Below are 26341 nucleotides of genomic sequence, written 5' to 3'. Positions count from 1 at the left end.
TTCAACCTATATCAAGCTGCAAAGCTTACTGTACCACCACTAAAACAGAAGAAGAGAGAAGAACACATTCCCAAAAAGGAACCTCTAGCTGCAACTGCCCAAAAATGTCTTGGTCAATTCAAAGGTCACAAAAATATCCTTGGTGGGTGCCATCCTCATTTTAAGTGGCAGCAGATCAGGACATCATCATACAGTTTTAGCATATTAAATCATAGTGAAGACAACATCAAAATCCTAGCTTAGGTATTTCTCCACTGACAAAGAACCAAAAAATGTTAACTGCATTCACAAAAAAAGCAAAATATCAAAGCCTCTTGCATTTTAAATCATTTCAGAAATATTATTTGAACTAAAACACACAACGACAGTTTAATTTATGCACGGCGGACGCACCGAATCGCATGCGCACTGCGCCACGGCGCCCCAGAGTCAAACGCAATGGCTTCCCAAAGTCAGTAGGTGGTGCCCAAACAACACAACCTGTAAGCTAAACTTGCTCTAATCCACTGTGCCAGCAGTCTGTGTGGCATGAACAACAAAGACGAGACCGCATAGATAAAAACAATAAATGGAGGCTCCTACAACACGCTTCAAAAACACCACACACAAAGAAGTCACGGCTCCAGACAACAAAGACGAGACCGCATGGATAAAAACAATACACGGAGGCTCCTACAACACGCTTCAGACACACCAGAAGCAAAGACGTCACGGCTCCACAATGAAAGAGCAGTCAAATGCAGTGGCTTCCCAGAGTCAGTAGGTGGCGCCCAAACAACACAACCTGTAAACTAAACTTGCTCTAATCCACTGTGCCAGCAGTCTGTGTGGCATGAACAACAAAGACGAGACCGCATAGATAAAAACAATAAACGGAGGCTCCTACAACGCGCTTCAAAAACACCACACGCAAAGAAGTCATGGCTCCAGACAACAAAGACGAGACCGCATGGATAAAAACAATAAACGGAGGCTCCTACAACGCACTTCAGACACACCAGAAGCAAAGACTTTACGGCTCCACAATGAAAGAGCTCAACTAACGGAAATACAAAACGAGCCCGTATGGATAAACACAATGAACAAGCTCTGACACAGCAGAGGCAAAGGAGGCACGGCTCCAAATGGAAGGAGCTCAACGATTAGTAATACAAACACGAGCCCGTATGGCTACGACCTGTAAACGAGCCCGTATGGATAAAAACAATGAACGAAGGTGCCCACACAAAGAAACCGCTTTAGTACAAATAGGTTTATTTAATTAAATGAAAACTTTACCATGGCTACGACCTGTGAACTAAACCTGGGGTAAAGTGTACACGCCAGGTTGTACAGCCGCCTGAACGCGACCGCCCACACCACCGCATATACCACGTTCGTTTAGTAATGTGGCCCTCCATGCCCGGATCCGCCGCCATGGTCACTTCAGCACGCGAATCTGCCGCCATCAGCAAACGACTTCTCGCTGACGACACAGCCATAGAAAAACAAAAAACAGACTGCATGAATAAAAACAATAAATGAAGGCGCCACCAGAACCAGGTGAGTCACAGCTCCAAAAAGAAACTGCTTTAGTACAAATATGTTTATTTAATTAAATGAACTTTCCCAGGACGCACCCACCCTCCATGATATTTCATTCCTCCTAACAGAAAGTGATTGCCATTCTTGGATTTGTGATTCTTTCGAGAATCGCGGGCTTGCTAGTTTGAATTAAAACACACATTTTAATGACATTTGCAAAAAAAAAAAAAAAAAAAAGAAAGAAATTGTGTCAGTTCACCCAATTAGCTGTCTGTTAGCATCAGGATGGTGAATGCACATAGCTTGAAAACCCCTAGAGCTAATGCAAGTCTGCCTTAATTATCATTCAGGCTTAAGATGCCTTTTGACTTCTGCAAACCTCAAAAGAAAATGTTAACTATAAACAAACTTTGCCTCTCCCTAGATGATTTGACAATGTTTTTTTGCATGAAGAACACTGAGATAATTACAGCTGACAAGGCTACATTTCGTTTTAGATAGTAACTGAATAATCAATTCTTTTTGTGCTTTTTCATTGAATATTGATTCTACCTAATGCCAAGACAGTCAATCAAGACTGTTTCTGCTAGTTTCAGTTCTTTTTACCAGTAGTTTTCCCTTTTAAAAATAACTATTGTGTTCAAAATTAAATTGTAGAGAATGTCATAAATTCACTCTCTTTATTTTACCAAAACATTATTCACTTGACAAAACAGAAATCATTAATTATCATTACAGTACAAGTCGCAAAATGACAATAAAATCAACAGAATAAAAAAAAAACCTAAATTGATTTTCAGACTCATAAAAACATTATCATATGTATAATCTGAACATGCTCTCTGATAGATTATAAATGCCTTATGATAGAATTTTCCATGAAACAAACAATCCTGGAAGCACTGCAGTTAGTAGTGTTGATCAGCGAACTTTGCCAAAGCATTATTTGCACCAAATTTGCTGCGTTTGTGTTTGCCCTTGTTTGTCGAATTTTTTATTGATAATTCAGCAGGTTTACAAGAACCTTTTTCCTCATTGCCCCATAATGCTTTCCAAGGCCAACGCAACATCCCCTTGAGCTGTAACAGCCAACACTGGATGGGACCGCCCTCGAGTATATGCTGCTGATCATTTGTATTACAGACTCTGTGGGACTTAGTTAGTGGTAGAACAGATAAGTAAATAATGCAGGTTCTCAAAATTTTATTTTTATGAAACATATACAGTATAAAATAACGAGTTGTTTCTGCTTGTCACCAAATGTGAAGGTCAATCTTTGATTTCCATGTCAGTATAAGAGGAGGCGTGTGCCCTGTGCATGCATAATTAGACACGTGCTTTACATTTCATAGCTATTATGTTTTCACCAGTTTCTGACAATTATAAAACAAGCTTCTAGATTGTTTATTTGCCTAAGCTTGTGAATATTTGTAATTAAGAAGTACCATGAAATGTATCACAAAAGAAAGAAAGAATAGGATTTATAGATTCACAAATAATGGGTATGAAAAACCAAATGTACAACAAGATTCGGTTCTATTAAGGTTTCAGCCATCCATAAAATTAGTGGACTATGACAGTTAAGCATCACGAACAGCTGTTAAACAAATGAACATCAGGTTCAGCAAGCATTATCTTCTTCTTCTTTTGGCTGCTCCCATTAGGGGTTGCCACAGCTGATCACTTTCTTCCATATCTTTCTGTCCTCTGCATCTTGTTCTGTTACACCCATGGCAGCTCTATCCTTAGCATCCTTTTCCCAATATACTCAGCATCTCTCCTCTGCACATGTCCAAACCAACGCAATCTTGCCTCTTTGACTTTGTCTCCCAACCAGCCAACTTGAGCTGACCCTCTAATGTACTCAATTCTAATCCTATTCATCCTCGTCACACCCAGTGAAAATCTTAGCATCTTTAACTCTGCCACTTCCAGCTCTGTCTCCTGCTTTCTGGTCAGTGCTACCGTCTCCAACCCATATACTGTAACATAGCTGGTCTCACTACCGTCCTCTAGACCTTCCCTTTCACTCTTGCTGATACCCGTCTGTCACAAATCACTCCTGACACTCTTCTCTACCCGTTCCACCCTGCTTGCACTCTCTTTTTCACCTCTCTTCCACAATCCCCATTACTCTGTACTGTTGATTCCAAGTATTTAAACTCATCCACCTTCGCCAACTCTACTCCCTGCATCCTCACCATTCCACTGACCTCCCTCTCATTTACACACATGTATTCTATCTTGCTCCTACTGACCTTCATTCCTCTCCTCTCTAGATAGATAGATAGATAGATAGATAGATAGATAGATAGATAGATAGATAGATAGATAGATAGATAGATAGATAGATAGATAGATAGATAGATAGATAGATAGATAGATAGATAGATAGATAGATAGATAGATACTTTATTAATCCCAAGGGGAAATTCACAAATTATAGAGCCTATCTCCACCTCTCCAGGGTCTCCTCAACCTGCTCCCTACTATTGCTACAGATCACAATGTTATCAGCAAACATCATAGTCCACGGGGACTCCTGTCTAATCTTGTCTGTCAACCTGTCCATCACCATTGCAAATAAGAAAGGGCTCAGAGCCGATCCCTGAAGTAATCCCACCTCCAACTTGAATGCATCCGTCACTCCTACTGTAGACCTCACCAATGTCACACTTCCCTCGTACATATCATGTACAAATCTTACGTACTTCTCTGCCACTCCCGGCTTCCTCATACAATACTACAGCTCCTCTCAAGGCACCCTGTCATATGCTCTCTCCATGTCCACAAAGACACAATGCAACTCCTTCTGGCCTTCTCTAAACTTCTCCATCAACATCCTCAGAGCAAACATTGCATCTGTGGTGCTCTTTCTTGGCATGAAACCATACTGCTGCTCACTAATCATCACCTTACTTCTTAGCCTAGCTTCCACTACTCTTTCCCATAACTTCATGCTGTGGCTCATCAATTTTATTCCCCTGTAGTTACTGCAGTCCTGCACATCCCCCTTATTCTTAAATATCGGTACCAGTACACTTCTTCTCCACTCCTCAGGCATCCTCTCCAAGATTCCATTAAACAATCTGGTTAAAAACTCCACTGCCATCTCTCCTAAACACCTCCATGCTTCATCTGGACCAACGGCCTTTCTATTTTTCATCCTCTTCATAGCTGTCCTTACTTCCTCCTTGCTAATCCGTTGCACTTCCTGATTCACTATCTTCACATCATCCAACCTCTTTTCTCTCTCGTTCTCTTCATTCATCAGCCTCTCAAAGTACTCTTTCCATCTGCTCAACACACTCACCTCGCTTGTGAGTACGTTTCCATCTTTATCCTTTATCACCCTAACCTGCTGCACATCTTTCCCAGCTCGCTCCCTGTGTCTGGCCAATCGGTACAGGTCCTTTTCTCCCTCCTTTGAGTCCAACCTCTCAAACAACTCATCATACGCCTTTTCTTTAGCCATCGCCACCACTCTCTTCACCTTGCGCCTTATCTCCTTGTACTCTTGTCTACTTTCTGCATCTCTCTGACTATCCCACTTCTTCTTTGCCATCCTCTTCCTCTGTATACTCTCCTGTATTTCCTCATTCCACCACCAGGTTTCCTTTTCCTCCTTCCTCTTTTCAGATGTCACGCCAAGCACCCATCTTGCAGTCACCCTTACTACATCTGCTGTACTTTCCCAGCTGTCTGGTAACTGTTCACTGCCACCCAGTGTCTGTCTCACCTCCTCCCTAAATTCAACCTTGTAGTCTTCCTTTTTCAACTTTTTCAACCATTTGGTCCTTGGCTCTGCCCTCACTCTCTTCCTCTTCTTGATCTCCAATGTCATCCTACAGACCACCATTCTGTGCTGCTTAACTACACTTTCCCCTGCCACCACTTTGGAGTCTTCAATCTCCTTCAGATCGACTCTTCTGCATAGGATGTAATCTACCTGTGTGCATCTTCCTCCACTCTTGTACGTAACCCCTATGTTCCTCCCTCTTCTTAAAATACGTATTCACCACAGCCAAGTCCATCCTTTTGGCAAAATCCACGATCCTCTGACCGTCTTCATTCCTCTCCTTGACACCATACTTACCCATCACCTCCTCAACTCCTCTGTTCCCTTCACCAACATGTCCATTGAAATCCACTCCAATCACCACTTTCTGTCCCTTCAGTACAACTGTTCATCACTTCATCCAACTCACTCCAAAAATCTTCTTTCTCATCCTTTGCACACCAACTTTTTTTTTTCAGCAAGCATTATATAATTATTTAAATCCAACTCAACTTCATTACCCAAAAATAAGATTAGGCAAGCAAACATTTCATAACACAATATTTTGTATCAGTCTGTCATCAAAAATAATTTATCATGACCCTATACAGTGAAGATATGACAAATCAATAAACTTCAGTGCAACATTTTAGCTTTAAATTTGCTGAGCACAGCTACCAAGCATGTGTCTGTGGACTTCACTATGGAGGAATATTATTGCAACGTCTGTATTTTTTGCATTATTAGAAAATTACAATTTTATTAGTATGCAATTGCTGTCTGAAAAAATTAAGTATGTATTCTAAATCTACCCTCTTTTAATGTTTCTGCACTAGCTAAGATGTTAAAAAATGTATTTTATCATCTCCCTACCGTGAAACTGTTGTTGACATTTTTTGTACTTGACTCAGCGACACTGGCATCTGATAGGTCGACTTCATCAAAAATCAGAGACTGCAAATTGAAAAAAGAAAAAAGACACACAGTAAAGAAAGATGCAGGAGTGGCCATGTAAAAACATGTTTATAGTAGCATATTATCTCCATATTGCAGAGGAGAGGATACAGTGGTGTGAAAAACTATTTGCCCCCTTCCTGATTTCTTATTCTTTTGCATGTTTGTCACACAAAATGTTTCTGATCATCAAACACATTTAACCATTAGTCAAATATAACACAAGTAAACACAAAATGCAGTTTGTAAATGGTGGTTTTTATTATTTAGGGAGAAAAAAAAATCCAAACCTACATGGCCCTGTGTGAAAAAGTAATTGCCCCCTGAACCTAATAACTGGTTGGGCCACCCTTAGCAGCAATAACTGCAATCAAGCGTTTGCAATAACTTGCAATGAGTCTTTTACAGCGCTCTGGAGGAATTTTGGCCCACTCATCTTTGCAAAATTGTTGTAATTCAGCTTTATTTGAGGGTTTTCTAGCATGAACCACCTTTTTAAGGTCATGCCATAGCATCTCAATTGGATTCAGGTCAGGACTTTGACTAGACCACTCCAAAGTCTTCATTTTGTTTTTCTTCAGCCATTCAGAAGTGGATTTGCTGGTGTGTTTTGGGTCATTGTCCTGTTGCAGCACCCAAGATCACTTCAGCTTGAGTTGACGAACAGATGGCCGGACATTCTCCTTCAGGATTTTTTGGTAGACAGTAGAATTCATGGTTCCATCTATCACAGCAAGCCTTCCAGGTCCTGAAGCAGCAAAACAACCCCAGACCATCACACTACCACCACCATATTTTACTGTTGGTATGATGTTCTTTTTCTGAAATGCTGTGTTCCTTTTACGCCAGATGTAACGGGACATTTGCCTTCCAAAAAGTTCAACTTTTGTCTCATCAGTCCACAAGGTATTTTCCCAAAAGTCTTGGCAATCATTGAGATGTTTCTTAGCAAAATTGAGACAAGCCCTAATGTTCTTTTTGCTTAACAGTGGTTTGCGTCTTGGAAATCTGCCATGCAGGCCGTTTTTGCCCAGTCTCTTTCTTATGGTGGAGTCGTGAACACTGACCTTAATTGAGGCAAGTGAGGCCTGCAGTTCTTTAGACGTTGTCCTGGGGTCTTTTGTGACCTCTCGGATGAGTCGTCTCTGCGCTCTTGGGGTAATTTTGGTCGGCCGGCCACTCCTGGGAAGGTTCACCACTGTTCCATGTTTTTGCCATTTGTGGATAATGGCTCTCACTGTGGTTCGCTGGAGTCCCAAAGCTTTAGAAATGGCTTTATAACCTTTACCAGACTGATAGATCTCAATTACTTCTGTTCTCATTTGTTCCTGAATTTCTTTGGATCTTGGCATGATGTCTAGCTTTTGAGGTGCTTTTGGTCTACTTCTCTGTGTCAGGCAGCTCCTATTTAAGTGATTTCTTGATTGAAACAGGTGTGGCAGTAATCAGGCCTGGGGGTGGCTACGGAAATTGAACTCAGGTGTGATACACCACAGTTAGGTTATTTTTTAACAAGGGGGCAATTACTTTTTCACACAGGGCCATGTAGGTTTGGATTTTTTTTCTCCCTAAATAATAAAAACCATCATTTAAAAACTGCATTTTGTGTTTACTTGTGTTATATTTGACTAATGGTTAAATGTGTTTGATGATCAGAAACATTTTGTGTGACAAACATGAAAAAGAATAAGAAATCAGGAAGGGGGCAAATAGTTTTTCACACCACTGTATGTGAATTCAGAAGAGGACAACTGCTACAGGATTAACTGGAGTAACTGCTGTAAATCAGCTTACATAAACAGGTGATAAAACAAAAATTGTTAAAATTTTTAAACAAGGTCTTATATTGCTTAATATAAAACAGGAAAATATTTAATTTTGAAAAAGATTTCATAAACATAGAAGTTAACACATCATAGTAAACCATCACAAGTATTACCAAAAGATGTACTGTTAAAATGCATGACAACAAAACAAGCAAATAAAAAAAGTTCAGGAACAGACTCTTTCTTTACATATTCTATCAAAAACAAACAAAAAAAACTATGGCAAAAACTCTGAAAACAAAGGCAAGATTACTTTGCAATATAGTCCTGTATTTGAGGTTTAAACTGCATTTAATACACATATAAAAAGAAGGAGTGCCTTGGTACATTGGGCAAAAGAAATACTCAGATGTAGTTTGAAATGCAGTCAGAACATAAAAGAATTTCTGCAACTCAAGGTTCACAGTAGCATCATAAACTTAAAACCAAAACAGATTTACATGTTAATACTCCCTCAATTCCACTATTGCAACATTTCATGTAAAAGAGAGTTTATTTTTTTTATTATAACAAATTACTGTGACTTAACTCTTTACACATTTTAAAGAGTTTGATTAACTAAATGACTATTATTTGCTTATGGAGGAATATCTAAGACAAAATTATCTAAACCTTTAAATAACCTGAAATCTCAAAAATGCATTGATGGATTTGACTGAAATTTGTGCCCAACTCCCAAAACACCCCCACTGCTCTCGAAAATTATTTACATATTGTAACCAATGCACTGTGCTTTCTTTCTCTGGGGCTGGATCAACCACAGAGAAAATATAATTTAAACAGCTTAAACATTTACCTGTACAGGATCAGCTTCACTCAGTAGTATGTAAATTCATATACGGCTTTAAAGCCAGCTCACTTAACCACTATTTTGTTCTCTGCCCCATGCAGTCAACCTGTGGTTTTGTTCCGGACACAATTCAACTGAACGCTTTTGAGGAAGGCGCCTTCAAGTTCTTTTAATCTGAAGGAACTGGTAACAGAGCACAACAACTAAAATGCTGTCAACTTTGCTATGTGTTTGAATAAAGCCACAATATTGTTTTTTCAAGTACTTGAATAAAAATGTATTTTTGTCTAGTTCTCTCCTAGATGTCTTTTCGTGCAACTCAGAACACCAAACGAGACGATATACATTTTTGCCTGTGGACTTTAAAGTTGGGACACCCAATTGTTTCAGAAGCCTTCAATTCATAGTACTGTACCAATAGATATTTTCCTCCACTTCAAGCACTAGAGAAAACAAACCCAAAAGTAAAAACATTCAATTCACTCCATGGGTAGCCTAAATGTGCATCCTGTAAAATGTTGTTGCTGTTTGTAAAAAATTAAAGTAAAACACAATTCAGTTTTAGCACTTGTCTGCCTAGGAGTATTAAAAAATACAAGCTTGAACATACAACTGATGAAAAATATGAAAAGAAATACTTAGGTGAATTAGGTAAACAAGTGAAAAACAAAAATTCTAATAATTCATTAATTCATTCATTTTCCACTGCTTATCTGAAGCTGTGTTGTTGGGGGTAACAGTCTTAGCAGTGAGGCCCATACATCCTTTTCCCCAGCAACATTTGCCAACTCATACTGTGGGATCCAAAGGCATTCCTAGGTTATTTGGTAGATGAAAATCACCCCAGCAGGCTCTGGGACTTCCCCGGGTTCTCCTCACAGCTCGTCATGTCAGTAAAACCTTGACACGGAGGCATCCGTATCAGATTCCCAAACCACCTCAGTTGCCTACTCTCAGAGGGTCAGCAGCATGCAGCTCTACTCAGAGCTTGTCCTGGATGTCAGCGCTTCTCACCCTATCTCTAAGAGAGAGCTCAGCCGCCCTGTTGAGAAAGTTAATTACCGCCACTTTTACCCATGCTCTCGTTCTTTCGGTCATTACCCAAAGCTCATGACCATAGGTAAGGGCAGGGAACTAGATTGACTGGTAATTATAGACAGACTAGGCATACTCCCATGCCCCCTTCAGAATCCTCATGAGGGTAAAGAACTGGTCCACAGTTACAAGGTCAGGATAGAATTTACACGACTCTTCTTGGATCTGAGGTTCCATGACTGGGCGAAGTCTCCTTTCTAGTACCCTTGATATAAGTTTTTCCAGGGAGTCTGACGACTGACACTCTCCTGTCAATTCTAATAATAACAGTAATACTACATAATCAAATTTCTCATTATTTGTACTGATTACCCACTTCAAAAGAATGCACTTTTCTGTAAAATTGTGTTTTGCAATGACCAAAAACGAAAAACAAGTCACTTGAAAGGAATGTTTTACTCATGTGTAATTCTATATAGCATGTTCAAGAGTAGGCAGCTCCAGTGACCTAAAAATGTTATTATTTATTTGGCTGATGTGTTTATCTAAGATGACTTACAACATTTGAGATACAATTGGTTATATATGTTTTGTGTCTTCAACTGGAGCACAAGCAGGTGATGCAACATGCTCAAGATCACACAGTGAAATAGTGGGAATTGAACCCACAACTTCAGGGTTTGAAGTCCTAGGACAGAAGCCCTACCCACTACAACAAACTGCCTGAAAATAAAATTAGCCTTTGGTTTAAAACATACTGTATACATTAAAGTACTTAGTTACATAGTACTTCTGATACATCCAATTAACTGAAGGCACAATAACTAAGATCCATTGTCTAATGAAATTTCCCATCCAAAGCCAGGTAACACAGCTACTAAATAAATACACAAATAAATGTATTGTGAAATGCGATTAAAATACAACACAAAGATAAGTGAGCATAAATAACTAAATGTGTTATGAAATATATTTTGTGTTTATTTCTTTATGTGCTATTTAATTATCTCTTCATTTATTTATTTCAGTAAAAATGCGCACAACATAAAATATAGCTGGAAATAAAACCTTTGATTTTCACCTGCCAAAGTTGAGAGGGTGGGTTGTAGCATGTGCTGCTTTTTGATTGATGAATTGTCAGGAGAGAGACACTAACAGTTGAATCTTTGCACATGCCTAAACAAATGACATTCAGCCTAAGAAGCCAGAAGTCTGCATACTCACCACTCATTATCTACGTGAGGGGATAGAAATGGGGACGTTAAATAAATATTTAAGAAGTCAAATTAATCACAATCTAAATTAGAATATTAATTTTTTAAAATGGTCTATTCTAAAAGTCATTCCCTGTAAACCAAGAGCATTCAGGACAGGGATCTCATGCTTTACAGCTGTATTGCCCGTTTTAGTTGCCTGATAAAACTTTTAAAAGCCCCAGCAGTTGACCAGACATGCCCTTGAAATTATTGAAGAATTGTGCATAACATGTCAAGCTTGTGTCATAGGGTGACAATTAAGAAATTGGAAATCATCTTACTGTAGCTGAAGGCAGACATTCTTTACATGCACATAATACCTTCAGTAAATTAGGGAGGATAGTCTCTGTTAAGATCCAAACAAACTCCTCTGGAAGTTCCTTTCTCTCTAAAAGGCTTTTAAGCAAAAAATACATCACAGGTGGAAATATTTTATCAGTAAAGAGTATTATTTTTAAATAATGTAAATTTTTCAGACTTTTTGTGAAAAACAATCTGTTTTCTCCATGTGCATTTTGCTGTTGGTCACAATTGAAGAAGGCAGATTACATGGCTTATCATGTATGCATAACTTAATAAAAAACAACTTTTTCTACTGGAATTACATTCGATTAGGAATATTTTAAATTGATAGAATTTATTGAAAATAAATTCTGGCATAGAACAGTGATATTGAAAAGCAGAGATCTGATCAATTTAATGCTGTCATTACAAACTGTAAATTCTAAATACAGAACTTTTATACGTTATGTTTTCATTAATATCAATAATAATAATTCTCAAATCATAAAACCACAGTTTTTAAAAAGAAAATGACTAGTTTCACAGTTTTTCTGTCTTTGACATGGGTGTTGTGATGACCAGAATTTCACTTGTAAAGAGAGAGGATAATTCTGAATGATAATAGACAATATAAACACTCTTTGAATTGTGTTTACACAACTCAAGTAAATTCAAAAAACAAATGCTTGGCATGTTCTTCTTATATAAACTACTGTATTTAAATGGCATCATACATGCCATCCTTTGACAATGGCACAAGATTCCATATTCAGTACTCTTCGACAACTGAGCTTAAATATAGGTGTTGCCCATGTTAACTGTGGTACCAAAGGGGTTTCATAACTTGACCATTTCATGTTGCTAAAATGCTAGGGGCAATTACATAAACCTATACCTGACAAGAAGAGCAAGTGTTCACTAAGTCATAGTTTCATTACTCTGAGAAATTTTCAGCTACTGAATAAAATTTTACAGATAATGAAACAAACCATGATGGAGAAGAGAAAACTATAATGATAAGGTTCCCCTGATCTAGTGTTTATACTGTAAACACCTCACAACACAGCTAAACACAGTTGGCATCTCCTTTGGTCTTGAAACCTCAGCTCTTGGCAGTAGTTTGCATTACTATTTAGTATGGATCTATACCTGTGGATCTCCATTATATGATGAATTTGGGCAGAGATGATTTAATGCTACTTATGTTTAGTGTATCTAATGAATAGTACAGCTTTTTAGATTACATATATTATTTATACTATACTGTACATTGACGGTGTTTTTTTTTTTTTTTACCACTGAAGAAGTAAGAATACTTCTCCTAAAACACTTATTGGATTTTGATCATTTATTCGGGGATAGTGACATCTGCTGGTCATATTCTTAATTCCAACAATAATACACCCTTTTCTTAAGAAGTATAATTTTTACTCCAATAAATGTCACGTTTGTATAATGAACTTTCATAAATTATATAGATTCATAAACAGACATTGAAATGCTTCCCTGTAGTGCTGGTAGACTGGTGTTCCTCTTTGATGTGATCCTTTCAGATTGTAACATTTCATTTTGTTCCAAGTACAATATAAAATGTAAATGCTCACCTCTTATATCATGTAGTCCCTGAACACTGAGTTGTGTGTAAATGTGTTATTATATGCTTGACAGTCAAAAAGCAAAAATTAGCTAACTCCTTAAACCAAACAAACTTTCTCTAAAAAAGTGTTGTTTTATATTCTCTTTAAAGAAATATACTGTTTTAAATTAAGTCTAATAAACTTCAGTTCTATTTAATCTGTTGCCATTATATCTTTCAGTATGATAAAAAGCATTTTTTAAAAACCCACTGGGACACAACATGCAGTGACAGCAAAGGACATTGTATAATGTCCCAATAAAACATATTATTTAACAAAGCAATGTCAAAAATAAATACATTATTGCATCCGGCGCCGCCGTGAGTGGCAGCCTTTTCAGCAGCTCCGTGTATGACTGTATATGTATGTGTACTTTTCTACTTTTATTTTTCTATGTTTATGTATTGATCACTCCTATTACTTTATTTTATGTGGATTCCTTCCCTGGACACACTTACTTTTACAACGTGGGCATGGATTTTAACACGCCGAGACTCGCCTATTCAAGTACTCAACTTCGGGCGCTGAGAACAAATGCCAGTGCCGGTGTGGTTCCCTATTTACCCGACGAGGTAAGAAGGCGGTATCGTGGCAGCAGAGCCGGCACTAAGCTAAAAAAGAAGCGGCTTGCGAGAAAGTGGCGTTTCAAGCCTTCGGTGCCTTCTGTGATTCTGGGGAATGTAAACTCAATCTCAAATAAGATCAACGAACTGGCTGCGCTGGTGAAAAATGTAAGGACCTACAGAGAATGCAGTTTGTTGTGTTTTTGCGAAACCTGGCTAAATAACACCATCCCAGATGCCAACGTGGAGCTACCCGGGTTTAGCACAGTTAGAGCGGACAGAGATGCAAGTACCTGTGGTAAGCACAAAGGAGGAGGACTCGCTCTCTATGTTAATACACGGTGGTGTCACTCTGGACATGTTAACGTCAAAATCTCGACTTGCTGCAGGGATATCGAACTGTTGGCCGTAAGTTTACGTCCCTACTATTTGCCCAGAGAGTTTGGACATGTCATTGTTGTTATTGTATACATTCCTCCTCGGGCAGACGTGGAGTCAGCGAGTGACATCATCCATTCCGCTGTTGCTAAGTTACAAACGCAGCACCCTGAGGCGCTTGTGCTAATCGCTGGAGACTTTAACCATGTGACGCTGGACAAAACATTACCTGCATTCTCCCAGTATGTGCACTGTAACACCCGGGGAAATAAGACTATTGATTTACTTTATGCAAACGTTAAAGACGCATACAGCGCCACCCCGCTGCCTGCGCTTGGGAAAGCAGATCATAACCTGGTTCTGCTTCAGCCTCACTATAAACGAAAAGTTAGAGTCCTACCTGCAACCACACGATCATTCAGGAAGTGGACTCCGGAGGCTGAGAATACTCTGAGAGAATGTTTTGGAACTACAGACTGGGATATCCTGCAGGGATCTCATAGTGAGAACATTGAGGAAGTTGTTGACTGCACTACTGACTACATCAACTTCTGTATAGACATTGTAGTTCCAGTAAGAACAGTACGCTGCTATGCTAACAACAAGCCATGGATTACAAGTGACATCAAGGGCCTTTTGAATCAGAAGAAAAGAGCTTTTAAAGACGGTGATCAGCATGAGCTCAAGCGCGTGCAGAAGGAACTCCGAGTCCAACTCAGGGCGGCGAAGGAGCAGTACAGGAGAAAGCTGGAGCAGAAGTTGCAGAATAACAGCATGAAGGAAGTGTGGGATGGGATGAAGATCATCACTGGCTGCAGCTCGAAGCGGGGTACCACCATTGAGAGAGACGTGAAGAGAGCAAACCAAATGAACAACTTTTTTAACAGGTTTGACCACCCTAACCCACTCTCACTCTCACAATAACAGCATGAAGGAAGTGTGGGATGGGATGAAGATCATCACTGGCTGCAGCTCGAAGCGGGGTACCACCATTGAGAGAGACGTGAAGAGAGCAAACCAAATGAACAACTTTTTTAACAGGTTTGACCACCCTAACCCACTCTCACTCTCACCTCGGAGTACTGCACCCTCCACACATCCTTCTGTTGATACCAGCATAGGAAAGACATCCCCACCCATAATTACAACAGCGCAAGTGAGCAGAGAGCTGAGGAGACTTCGTGCCAGCAAAGCAGCGGGTCCAGATGGAGTATCGCCACGACTGCTGAAGGTCTGTGCATCGGAGCTGGGGGGTCCTCTACAGCGCATCTTCAACCTGAGCCTGGAACAGGGGAGAGTCCCGAGGCTTTGGAAAACATCTTGTATCACCCCAGTCCCAAAGGTATCACGTCCTAGTGAGCTGAATGACTTTCGGCCTGTTGCTCTGACATCACATGTGATGAAGACCATGGAGAGGCTGCTGCTTCACCACCTTAGGCCACAGGTTCAACACGCCCTTGACCCTCTGCAGTTTGCATATCAGGAGAAGGTGGGAGCGGAAGATGCCATCATCTATATGCTACACCGATCCCTCTCTCACCTGGACAGAGGCAGTGGTGCTGTAAGAATTATGTTTCTAGACTTCTCTAGCGCCTTCAACACAATCCAACCTCTGCTCCTTAGGGACAAGCTGACAGAGATGGGATTAGATTCATACCTAGTGGCATGGATCGTGGACTATCTTAAAGACAGACCTCAGTATGTGCGTCTTGGGAACTGCACGTCTGACATTGTGGTCAGCAACACAGGAGCGCCACAAGGGACTGTACTTTCTCCGGTCCTGTTCAGCCTATATACATCGGACTTCCAATACAACTCAGAGTCCTGCCATGTGCAAAAGTTCGCTGATGACACTGCTATCGTGGGCTGTATCAGGAATGGGCTGGAGGAGGAGTATAGGGACCTAATCAATGACTTTGTTAAATGGTGCGACTCAAACCACCTACACCTGAACACCAGCAAAACCAAGGAGCTGGTGGTTGATTTTAGGAGGCCCAGACCCCTCATAGACCCAGTGATCATCAAAGGTGACTGTGTGCAGATGGTGCAGACCTATAAATATCTGGGAGTGCAGCTGGATGATAAATTAGACTGGACTGCCAATACTGATGCGCTGTGCAAGAAAGGACAAAGCCGGTTATACTTCCTTAGAAGGCTGGCTTCCTTCAACATCTGCAATAAGATGCTGCAGATGTTCTATCAAACAGTTGTGGCGAGCGCCCTCTTCTACGCAGTGGTGTGCTGGGGAGGCAGCATTAAGAGGAAAGACGCCTCACGCCTGGACAAACTGGTGAGGAAGGCAGGCTCTATTGTTGGCATGGAGCTGGACAGTTTAACATCTGTGGCAGAGCGAAGGGCGCTCAGCAGGCTCCTATCAATTATGGAGAATCCACTGCATCCACTAAATAATGTCATCTCCAGACAGAAGAGCAGCTTCAGCGACAGACTGCTGTCACTGTCCTGCTCCACAGACAGATTGAGGAGCTCATTCCTCCCCCAAACTATGCGACTCTTTAATTCCACCAGGGGGGGTAAACGTTAATATTTAACATTATACATAGTTATTGTCTGTTTTTTTCACCTGTATTATTATCATTCTTTAATTTAATATTATTTATTGTATCAGTATGCTGCTGCTGAAGAATGTGAATTTCCCATTGGGATTAATAAAGTATCTATCTATCTATCTATCTATCTATCTATCTATCTATCTATCTATCTATCTATCTATCTATCTATCTATCTATCTATTAGCAATAGACATAAACATACAGCATGTGTCAATTAATAACATGACAGTAAAACTGAATCACTACTGAAAACTACAGTCATGGCCGAAATTATCGGCACCCCTGGAATTTTCCCAGAAAATGCACCATTTCTCCCAGAAAATTATTGCAATTACAAATGTTTTTGTATATACGTTTATTTCCTTTATGTGCATTGGAACAACACAAAAAAACAGAGAAAAAAAGCCAAATCTGACATCATGTCACACAGAACTCCAAAAATGGGCTGGACAAAATTATTGGCACCTTTTTAAAATTGAGGGTAAATCGTTTTATTTCAAGCATATGATGCTCGTTTGAACTCACCTGTGGCAAGAAACAGATGCTGGCAATATAGCAATCACACCTGAAGCCAGTTAAAATGGAGAAAACTTGACTCAACCTTTCTTTTGTGTGTCTGAGTGTGCCACACTAAGCATGGAGAACAGAAAGAAGAGCAGAGAATTGTCTGATGACTTGAGAACAAAAATTGTGGAAAAATATCAACAATCTCAAGGCTACAAGTCCATTTCCAGAGATCTTCATGTTCCTTTGTCCACTGTGTGCAACATAATCAAGAAGTTCACAACACATGGCACTGTAGCTAATCTCCCTGGATGTGGACGGAAGAGAAAAACTGATAAAAGACTGCAACGAAGGATAGTCCGAATGGTGGATAAACAACCCAATCATCTTCAAAACATATTCAAGCTGTTCTGCAGACTCAGGGTGCAACAGTGTCAGCTCGAACTATCCGTCGACATCTAAACGAAATGAAACGCTATGGCAGGAGAGCCAGGAGGACCCCACTGCTGACACAGAAACATAAAAAAGCCAGACTGGGTTGCGTTCCAGAGCCACCCGCGAAATAAGAAAATCCGCGAAGTAGAAACCATATGTTTATATGGTTATTTTTATATTGTCATGCTTGGGTCACAGATTTGCGCAGAAACACAGGGGGTTGTAGAGAGACAGGAACGTTATTCAAACACTGCAAACAAACACTTGTCTCTTTTTCAAAAGTTTAAACTGTGCTCCATGACAAGACAGAGATGACAGTTCCGAATCACAATTAAAAGAATGCAAACATATCTTCCTCTTCAAAGGAGTTCATTGGGCTGTTTGGCTTTTAAGTATGAGAAGCACCGCGGCACAAAGCTGTTGAAGGCGGCAGCTCACACCCCCTCCGTCAGGAGCAGAGAAAGAGAGATAGAGAGAGACAGAGTTTGTTTTTCAAAAGAAAATCAATACGTGCCCTTCGAGCTTTTAAGTATGCGAAGCACTGTGCAGCATGTCGTTTCAGGAAGCAGCTGCACAAAAGATAGCAACGTGAAGATAATCTTTCAGCATTTTTAGACGAGCGTCCGTATCGTCTAGGTGTGCGAACAGCCCCCTTGCTCAATCCCCCTACGTCAGGATCAGAGAAAGTCAGCGAGAGAGAGAGAGAGAAACAAAAGTAAGTTGGGTAGCTTCTCAGCCATCTGCCAATAGTGTCCCTTGTATGAAATCAACTGGGCAAACCAACTGAGGAAGCATGTACCAGAAATTAAAAGATCCATTGTCCGCAGAAATCCGTGAACCAGTAAAAATCCGCGATATATATTTAAAATATGCTTACATATAAAAATCCGCGATGGAGTGAAGCCACGAAAGGCGAAGCGCGATATAGCGAGGGATTACTGTAGTAGGATAGCTGTACTAGGGTGTTGTAATGTTGCTTACCATTATGGATGTATTGAAAAGTTAAGCAAAATGACACCTTTTATTAGCTAACAAGAAAGATTACAATATGCAGGCTTTTGAGGCAACTCAAGCCCCTTCTTCGGGCAAGATTTAATAGTAGGATAGGAAATACATTATTTTCATGTGCAACTCTTGTCTCCAGCGACTGAAATCCAAAGGGCATTTTATAAACAAAGAGGAGTATTTTGCAAAACACAGAAAATAATGTTTTACCTTATCAGAAACATGAAAGTGACTTACTTAGACTCATTAATATCAGACAAAATTAAATATTAAACAGTATATGGATTAAAAAAAAGTTTCAAATCATCAGCAAAAATCAAAAATTAAGTAGTGGATAGAAAAACATTCCTGTCCTTTTTATTAAAAAATGTCAAAACATAAATAAACTCACTGATTTAAAAGAAAGCATGTTTTATAATCAGAGGTATTAAAGTGTTTCAGACCAATGATGAATTTGCCAAAATCAAAAATACAGCAGACTGTCTGCAACCAACAGTAAATTGTTAGCCTTATTCTAAATTAAAATCAACACATTTATTTAACTAAAGGTATTTATTTGAAAGAATATCTAAGTTCTGATCCAGTATTGTTGGCTTCGCCTTTCAAAGCCCCAGGCTTCATCATCCACAACAATCCATCGGCAATGAAGACAGTGCAACAGCAGGCAGCGAGACAATTAAACCATAGCAATGGCCAGAGGTGGGCACTTGGCACAACATAAAGGTGAATTTAAGAGTAGTAGTACATGAGTAGTGAGTGATAAGGGTTCAGAAGGAGAGGGACTAAACTTGAAGAAGTGTTGGGTGGATAGAAAGAGAGGCGGCAAACCAAAACAAGCAAAGAAGGATGGACAAGGAAGGAACAGCACTGAAATAAATGTAGCTATTGTAAAATAATGGTGTCGAACACAGACCCTAGAAATGAAGCTTTATTTCCAGCTACTTTCTTAATCAGTATCCATTCACTTTACTTTGTTGGTAGTACTGCTAATGAAACATACTTCTTTTGCCTTTTATTATAATTCCTCAATTGTTTCTTTTTTTTTTAAATCAGCAGTCAAACAAAGCTAGCAAACAGATGACCGGTGACTTGATCCCATTTGCATCAAAGCATCCATTTAAACTAAAGAATGAGGGTTCAGGGAGCTTAGGACAGGCCAGGTTTAGAACTGTACACAAAGGAACACACAATAGTGTAAAAATCAAAATGCATAGTAATAGTGCTGGCCGGTATGACCAAAATTCTATCGGTTTCACAGTATTCTACGGTATTTTTTCCCATGCATGAGTGGATGTTAACCACATTTTCCACTGCAATTACTGCAGTAGACTGGCTAAGAATAACCTAACCTATGCCACTGCCATGAGAATTGTACATTGTACAAAAAAACATTTCAATGTGAACACAAGTATTAATACAGGTTTGCATGGCCCCACAAAGTGATAATTTTCAAGGAGGTGGCACTAATGAAGAGAAGGAATCACACTGCATGACAGATGCAGTCAAAATATAGAACCGACATTTCCACATTATTCTCATAGTTTATTTTGTCATTAAAGTAGAATGTCATAAACTAAACTTCAGCCTAAAATCAATGTTTCATTTACTAGATTTTCTCAAACCCCGTCATAAGTTAATGTAGCACATTAAATGCTTTGTGTTAAGTGTTCCCCGAACCAGTTTTTAATCGCTACACGCTTCTTAAACTGACTTCCTCTACACTAAGGGGAGGCGCAGGCAGCGATCACCGCACAGAATACATTCACTTCATGATATCCCTGCTCTCTGAAAATTTAGAATGCTAAGATAAATACTTGATATCATTTTCAGGATGAAATGCATTAAAGCAGGTATTAAGCATGCATGATAGTGTGGCGGTAGTGCTGCTCCCTCGCAGTAAAGGGTCCCCAGGTGTACGTTCAGTGTAGAGAACTTTATGGCAGGTGTGATGAGGCTCCAAAAAAATTAATGTATGAATGGGTATTGCACAGGTTTAACTTAAATCTATATATATAAAAATGGAATGGGTGGGTCGTCGGGTGGGCCTTTTTTTCATTCCGTCGTTTTTTCGACGTTTTGAAAATGTAGAATGATTATTTGATTTTTTTGTTTTTATTTGATCGTGTCTATGTAGCCGCCGTCGTAATAAAGTATCGCTAAAATCGTCATTTATCGTAATTTATTTTTGACGTATAACGTCGCCGTCGTCGAGGTCAGTGATACCAGTGCAAAAAATCTGCTTACGGTTGAAAGACACGCCCTACTCACTGGACAGTTAAAAAACACCAATCAAACTAACGATGACATCAAGTATTACCCAATCAAAAGTAGTAAAGGAGGCATCTTCATAAAATGCGTGTGGGATGATTTGCATGAGACGCTGCTTTAAAAAAAAAATGATAAAAAAAATACGGGATAAATCCCGTCCAGTATTGATTCAAAACGGGACGCGCAATTTCATTCTCAAACGCGGCACGATTCCGTATTTTAAAGGACGGGTGGCAACCCTACAGTGCCAGGTAACCACCCATACAATCACATTGTGATTCAGAGTAGGAATGCAATGAATGTAATTACCCTGATCTACATACAAGGCGAAAGTCTTGCAACATTCAAAGATGATGGTTTGGGATAAGTACACCATACAACATAAAAGAGCTTATGAAGCCTTGAACCGAAAAAAGCAACATCTCAGAGATCGTAAAAAAAAAAATAGGAGCTAATGTCGTTTTACTCGCTGTAGATTTTAGTCAAACATTACCAGTTATTTCACGAGGGAGACCAGCACATCAACTCAACGCGTGTTTAAAATCCATGCTTCTCCCACGCTCGGTTATATGTCGCGTGTTCTCGGGTAGGTGCACCAAAAAATGTATACATTTAAGCATGTAATGGGCAAACAAAAAATGAGGTATACCCGAAGGCACAGCAGTAGTACTTAATGTAACTTTACTTCTTAAATGTTAATGTTTTACTGTTTAATAATTTATACGCTTCTTATATGTTGTTCAAATTCTTTTATCAAAATACAGTGGAACCTCGAGATACGATCACCTCTGTATACGAGAAATTCAAAATACGAGGAAAGTATGAGCGAAAAATTCAGATCTAAATACGAGCATTGGCTCGCGTAACGAGCCACGAGCCAGGCTGTGGGTATAGCTCGCGGCTTAGCAAGGGGGCGTGGTAGCAGTTGCGAGCCGCGATCTGCGGTGTCTGCGTTTCTCACTTAAGTGCACAGGTGGGAAACTGCCCACATCCATGATTGTTCCTGTGGCTGATGAGCTGCAGCTGCCATGTCCTCCCCGCATATATAGAGAAGCGCGAGCCGGTTAAGAGAGAGAGAGAGAGAGAGAGAGAGAGAGAGAGAGAGAGAGAGAGAGAGAGAAAAAAGAAAGAAAGAAAGAAAGAGAAAGAGAAAGCAAGCAGGCAGGCAGGCAGGCAGGCGAGTGCAGGCTCGCGTGTAGCTGAACAGTGAGCTGAACAGGCGAGCCAAACAGCTGAAGCAGGACGGTGTAGAGAAGGTCAGCTGCATTAAGAGTGTCTCGCCTGTTGCAGAGCCCGCAGGTGAGACACTAACAGAGAAGAAGCACCGGGGATTGTCATCTGTTTTTTAAAGACGGCATCCTTTTGACGTTTTAACCTCGTGTTAAAGGATTGTTATTCTTGTGTATTTTAAACCTCCACTTCACAACTGTTTTAAGGATTATTTATTTAAAGATTTATTGAATGGGCGGCACGGTGGCGCAATGGGTAGCGCTGCTGCCTCGCAGTTGGGAGACCTGGGGACCCGGGTTCGCTTCCCGGGCCCTCCCTGTGTGGAGTTTGCATGTTCTCCCCGTGTCTGCGTGGGTTTCCTCCGGGCGCTCCGGTTTCCTCCCACAGTCCAAAGACATGCTGGTTAGGTGGATTGGCGATTCTAAATTGGCCCTAGTGTGTGCTTGGTGTGTGGGTGTGTTTGTGTGTGTCCTGCGGTGGGTTGGCACCCTGCCCAGGATGGGTTCCCTGCCTTGTGCCCTGTGTTGGCTGGGATTGGCTCCAGCAGACCCCCGTGACCCTGTGTTCGGATTCAGCGGGTTGGAAAATGGATGGATGGATGGATTTATTGAATGCTCTACTGCACTTTGGACACCTGTTTTGATTCTTTTAATAATCAGTTATATTATTTACCAGTGTTATTTATTAAAGGTAGACTACAGTATATATAATTTATCAGTGTTATTTGTTAGGAAAATTGATTTTTATGTTAATATATTTGGGGTGCAGAACGGAGTAACTGGATTTCCATTATTTTCAATGGGGAAGTTTGTTCTAGATACGAGAAATTCGCTATACAAGCTCAGTTCTGGAACGAATTAAACTCGTATCTAGAGGTTCCACTGTACCACTGACAGCGCAATGCACGATAACATCGAGTGAATACACCATACACATCCGCCCACGGCTGCCCTGCTGTGCGCAGATAGGACTTGATTGTACAATAAAATAAAATAAAGATAAAAAGACTAAAACAATCATCACCCATAAAGCGGATAGTAGACGTGACGTACTATATGTGTACCACATTTCAAGTGTATAGGTGCAACGGTTTGCGAGCTACAGGTCATTTAAAATCCTGGACAGACACACAAATGGCACGGTAGCAAATTACAGAAGAAGATTTTACTGTTTAATAATTTATATTTATATGAAATGTGCTTCTTATATATTACTTCATATTCTCATATGATAATGATGTTAATGTTTATATTGATTTCTGTGTTATTAAAACTGCATGTATGTGTGTATATGTATATATATATATATATATATATATATATATATATATATACTAGCAAAATACCCGCGCTTCGCAGCGGAGAAGTACTGTGTTAAAGAGGTTATGAAAAAAAAAGGAAACATTTTAAAAATAACGTAACATGATTGTCAATGAAAGCCCGTTTCACTCAGTAAGTCTTATGTGTGTGTTTATGTATGTGTGTGTATATATATGTACATGTGTATATGTAGATATGTATATATATGTATATGTATATAAATGTTTATGTGTGTGTGTATATTATATATATAAAATATATATATATATATATATATATATATATATATATATATATATATATATATAAAAAGACAGCAACAGTTATAACAATGACAACACAATTACATTGACAATCATGTTACGTTATTTTTAAATGTTTCCTTTTTTTTTTCATAACCTCTTTAAAACACTACTTCTCCGCTGCGAAGCGCGGGTATTTTGCTATATATATATGAGCTGTATATACCCGGCGTTGCCCGGGGCAGAAGTAACCTAATCGGTCAAACACTTACATATATACCAAAGTAAACCTAATCGGTCAAACAGTTACATATATAAAAAAAGCGAACCTAATCGGATAAACAGCTTCATATATACAGAAGCGAACCTAATCGGACAAACAGCTAATCTATATACATAAGCAAACCTAATTGGTCAAACAGTTACATAAATACAAAAGCAAACCTAATCGATGAAACAGCTTCATATATACAGAAGCGAACCTAATTGGTCAAACAGTTATGCATGTGCAGAATAATTTTACAAAGATTATGCGTGTTAACAATCATTAAAAAGAAAAGATTGAGGAACTCTTCTTCTATATGTGATGAAGCTGGATGAAGCTGACTTGACGAAGACGTAGGTGGCATAGATTGGTTTTTCTAAAACAGAAGAAAAAAATGAGTATCTATTATTATTTTAAATTACAATGAAAATGAGAACCTTGATTAGAGATAGATTATCCGTATTAAAATATGTGCATGAATAAACTTTTGCTAACTCTGTAGCAAAAGTTTATTCATACAAATTGGAATGGGATGGCTTTGTGAAAAAGTAAAAATTACATAAAAATAAATTGAGAATGCGTACTTCCATTTGACTGAGATTATCTGTAATGATGAAAAAAAAGTTTAGTATGTTTTTTTTTCCATACGGGAAGGATGTAAAACCTTACATAGGCACCCTTCAGCCCGTACTGAAGGGTAGTGTCAGATTCTTACTGACTAAAAAACACCCTTTTTATTCCATAATGCATAATGTTTGTAAAATCATTCTGCACATGCATAACTGTTTGACCAATTAGGTTCGCTTCTGTATATATGAAGCTGTTTGATCGATTAGGTTTGCTTTTGTATTTATGTAACTGTTTGACCAATTAGGTTTGCTTATGTATATAGATTAGCTGTTTGTCCGATTAGGTTCGCTTCTGTATATATGAAGCTGTTTGTCCGATTAGGTTCGGTTTTTTTTATATATGTAACTGTTTGACCGATTAGGTTTACTTTGGTATATATGTAAGTGTTTGACCGATTAGGTTACTTCTGCCCCGGGCAACGCCGGGTATATACAGCTCGTATTGTGTAAATGTTGGGTTCGTGATCTGGGGCCTCATGTATAACGCCGTGCGTAGAACTCACACTATAACATGGCGTAAGCACAAAAGCGGGATTGTGCGTACGCACAGAAAAATCCAGATGCAGGAATCTGTGCGAACGCAAAATTTCACGTTCTTCCACTACATAAATCCCGATCTGCGTGAAAAGAAACGCACGTGCACGCGCCTTCTGTCCCGCCCCAACTCCTCCCAGAATTACGCCTCTTGGAATATGTAAATCAATATAAATAGCCTTCTGTGAAAAGACAACGGGAAAAGCACAGGGGAAAATATAAGAATTTCAGCGAATACCAAGTGGAGGCAAAGGAAAAACGTACTATTTGTTGGTTTAAACAGTGGTATAATCAACAAAAGAAAGTTGATCGAGTGACAGAGTGTCGGAAAAACTCAAAAGATCAAATTCACAAAGTCGCACAGTGCCCGAAATAAAAAAGAAATCACATATCAAAGTCGCCGTGAAAAGGCAAGTCGTAGCCCACCGTCTGAGTGTCATATGAAAGCGTATTAGGGTACAAACAAAAAACATAGGCACACAGTGGGAAAAAAGCACGAAATGTCAACTTTAATCTCGAAATTTCCACTTTAATCACGTAGTTTATTTTGCCATGAAAGTAGAACATCATAAACTTCATCTTAAAATCCTTTATTTTACTAGTTTCTCAAGTAGCATGTTAAAGTCTTTGTTCTGTATTTGATCTTCTATGTGCTCTATGTGTGTGAATCACTACATGCTTCCGTTCTTTCTCTTTCTCCGACAGGACACAGAATACATTAAATTCGTGATATTACAGCTCTCTAAATAATTAAAATACTGAGACGTATACGTGATATCATTTTCATGATGATAGGAATGAAAGCATGTTATTAAACATGGGAACACGGTGGCGCAGTGATTGTTCATATCTCACGCAAGAGGCTTGCGGTGCCATGTGCGACCTTCGATGAAATAATTTATTACAGAAGTACTGTCTCTTTCAAACGTACTAACCTCCAATTCCTGTCCATACTTTTCTTTCTCCAATCGCCACACAATCAGCTCTGTAATAGACGTTAAGCCATTTGTAAGCTTAGAACGCCGATTCTTCAAAACTTTTAAGGAACATTGAAATATCTTCGTAGTACATGTTTAATTATTCTATTCGTCTATCCTTCCAGTGTCGTGTCAGCACCAGCAAGAATACAGCGCAAGGCAGGAGCTATCCTTGAACTATACGCTGCGGCACCATGTCCTCACATGTTTAATTATTAACAATACAGATTATTTAAATGAAGTTAAAGTTTTATCTGTATACTATAAGCAACATATTTTGCTGCATTTCATTTTAAAAATGATATTGTCATCATACGCGCTTTATAAAGTAGCGCAAGTT

At 39.4% G+C, this 26341-nt stretch overlaps 1 protein-coding gene across 3 annotated transcripts in view; it reads right to left on the bottom strand.

Annotated features, from left to right (window-relative positions):
• The window catches only part of dgkh (diacylglycerol kinase, eta), a 482906-nt gene that overhangs the window by 212337 nt on the left and 244228 nt on the right, over positions 1-26341 (bottom strand). For all 3 annotated transcript variants that reach the window (XM_028799661.2, XM_028799660.2, XM_028799662.2), the window contains one exon: positions 6176-6256. In XM_028799661.2, the coding sequence (XP_028655494.1) occupies positions 6176-6256 (81 nt within the window). The remainder of the gene's footprint in view (positions 1-6175; positions 6257-26341) is intronic.

Source organism: Erpetoichthys calabaricus, chromosome 4 (genome assembly GCF_900747795.2).
Source record: "Erpetoichthys calabaricus chromosome 4, fErpCal1.3, whole genome shotgun sequence".
Taxonomy (NCBI): Eukaryota; Metazoa; Chordata; class Cladistia; order Polypteriformes; family Polypteridae; genus Erpetoichthys; species Erpetoichthys calabaricus.
The sequence above is the reverse complement of the archived record's forward strand: the minus strand, read 5'-3'. Positions and strand labels throughout refer to the sequence as shown.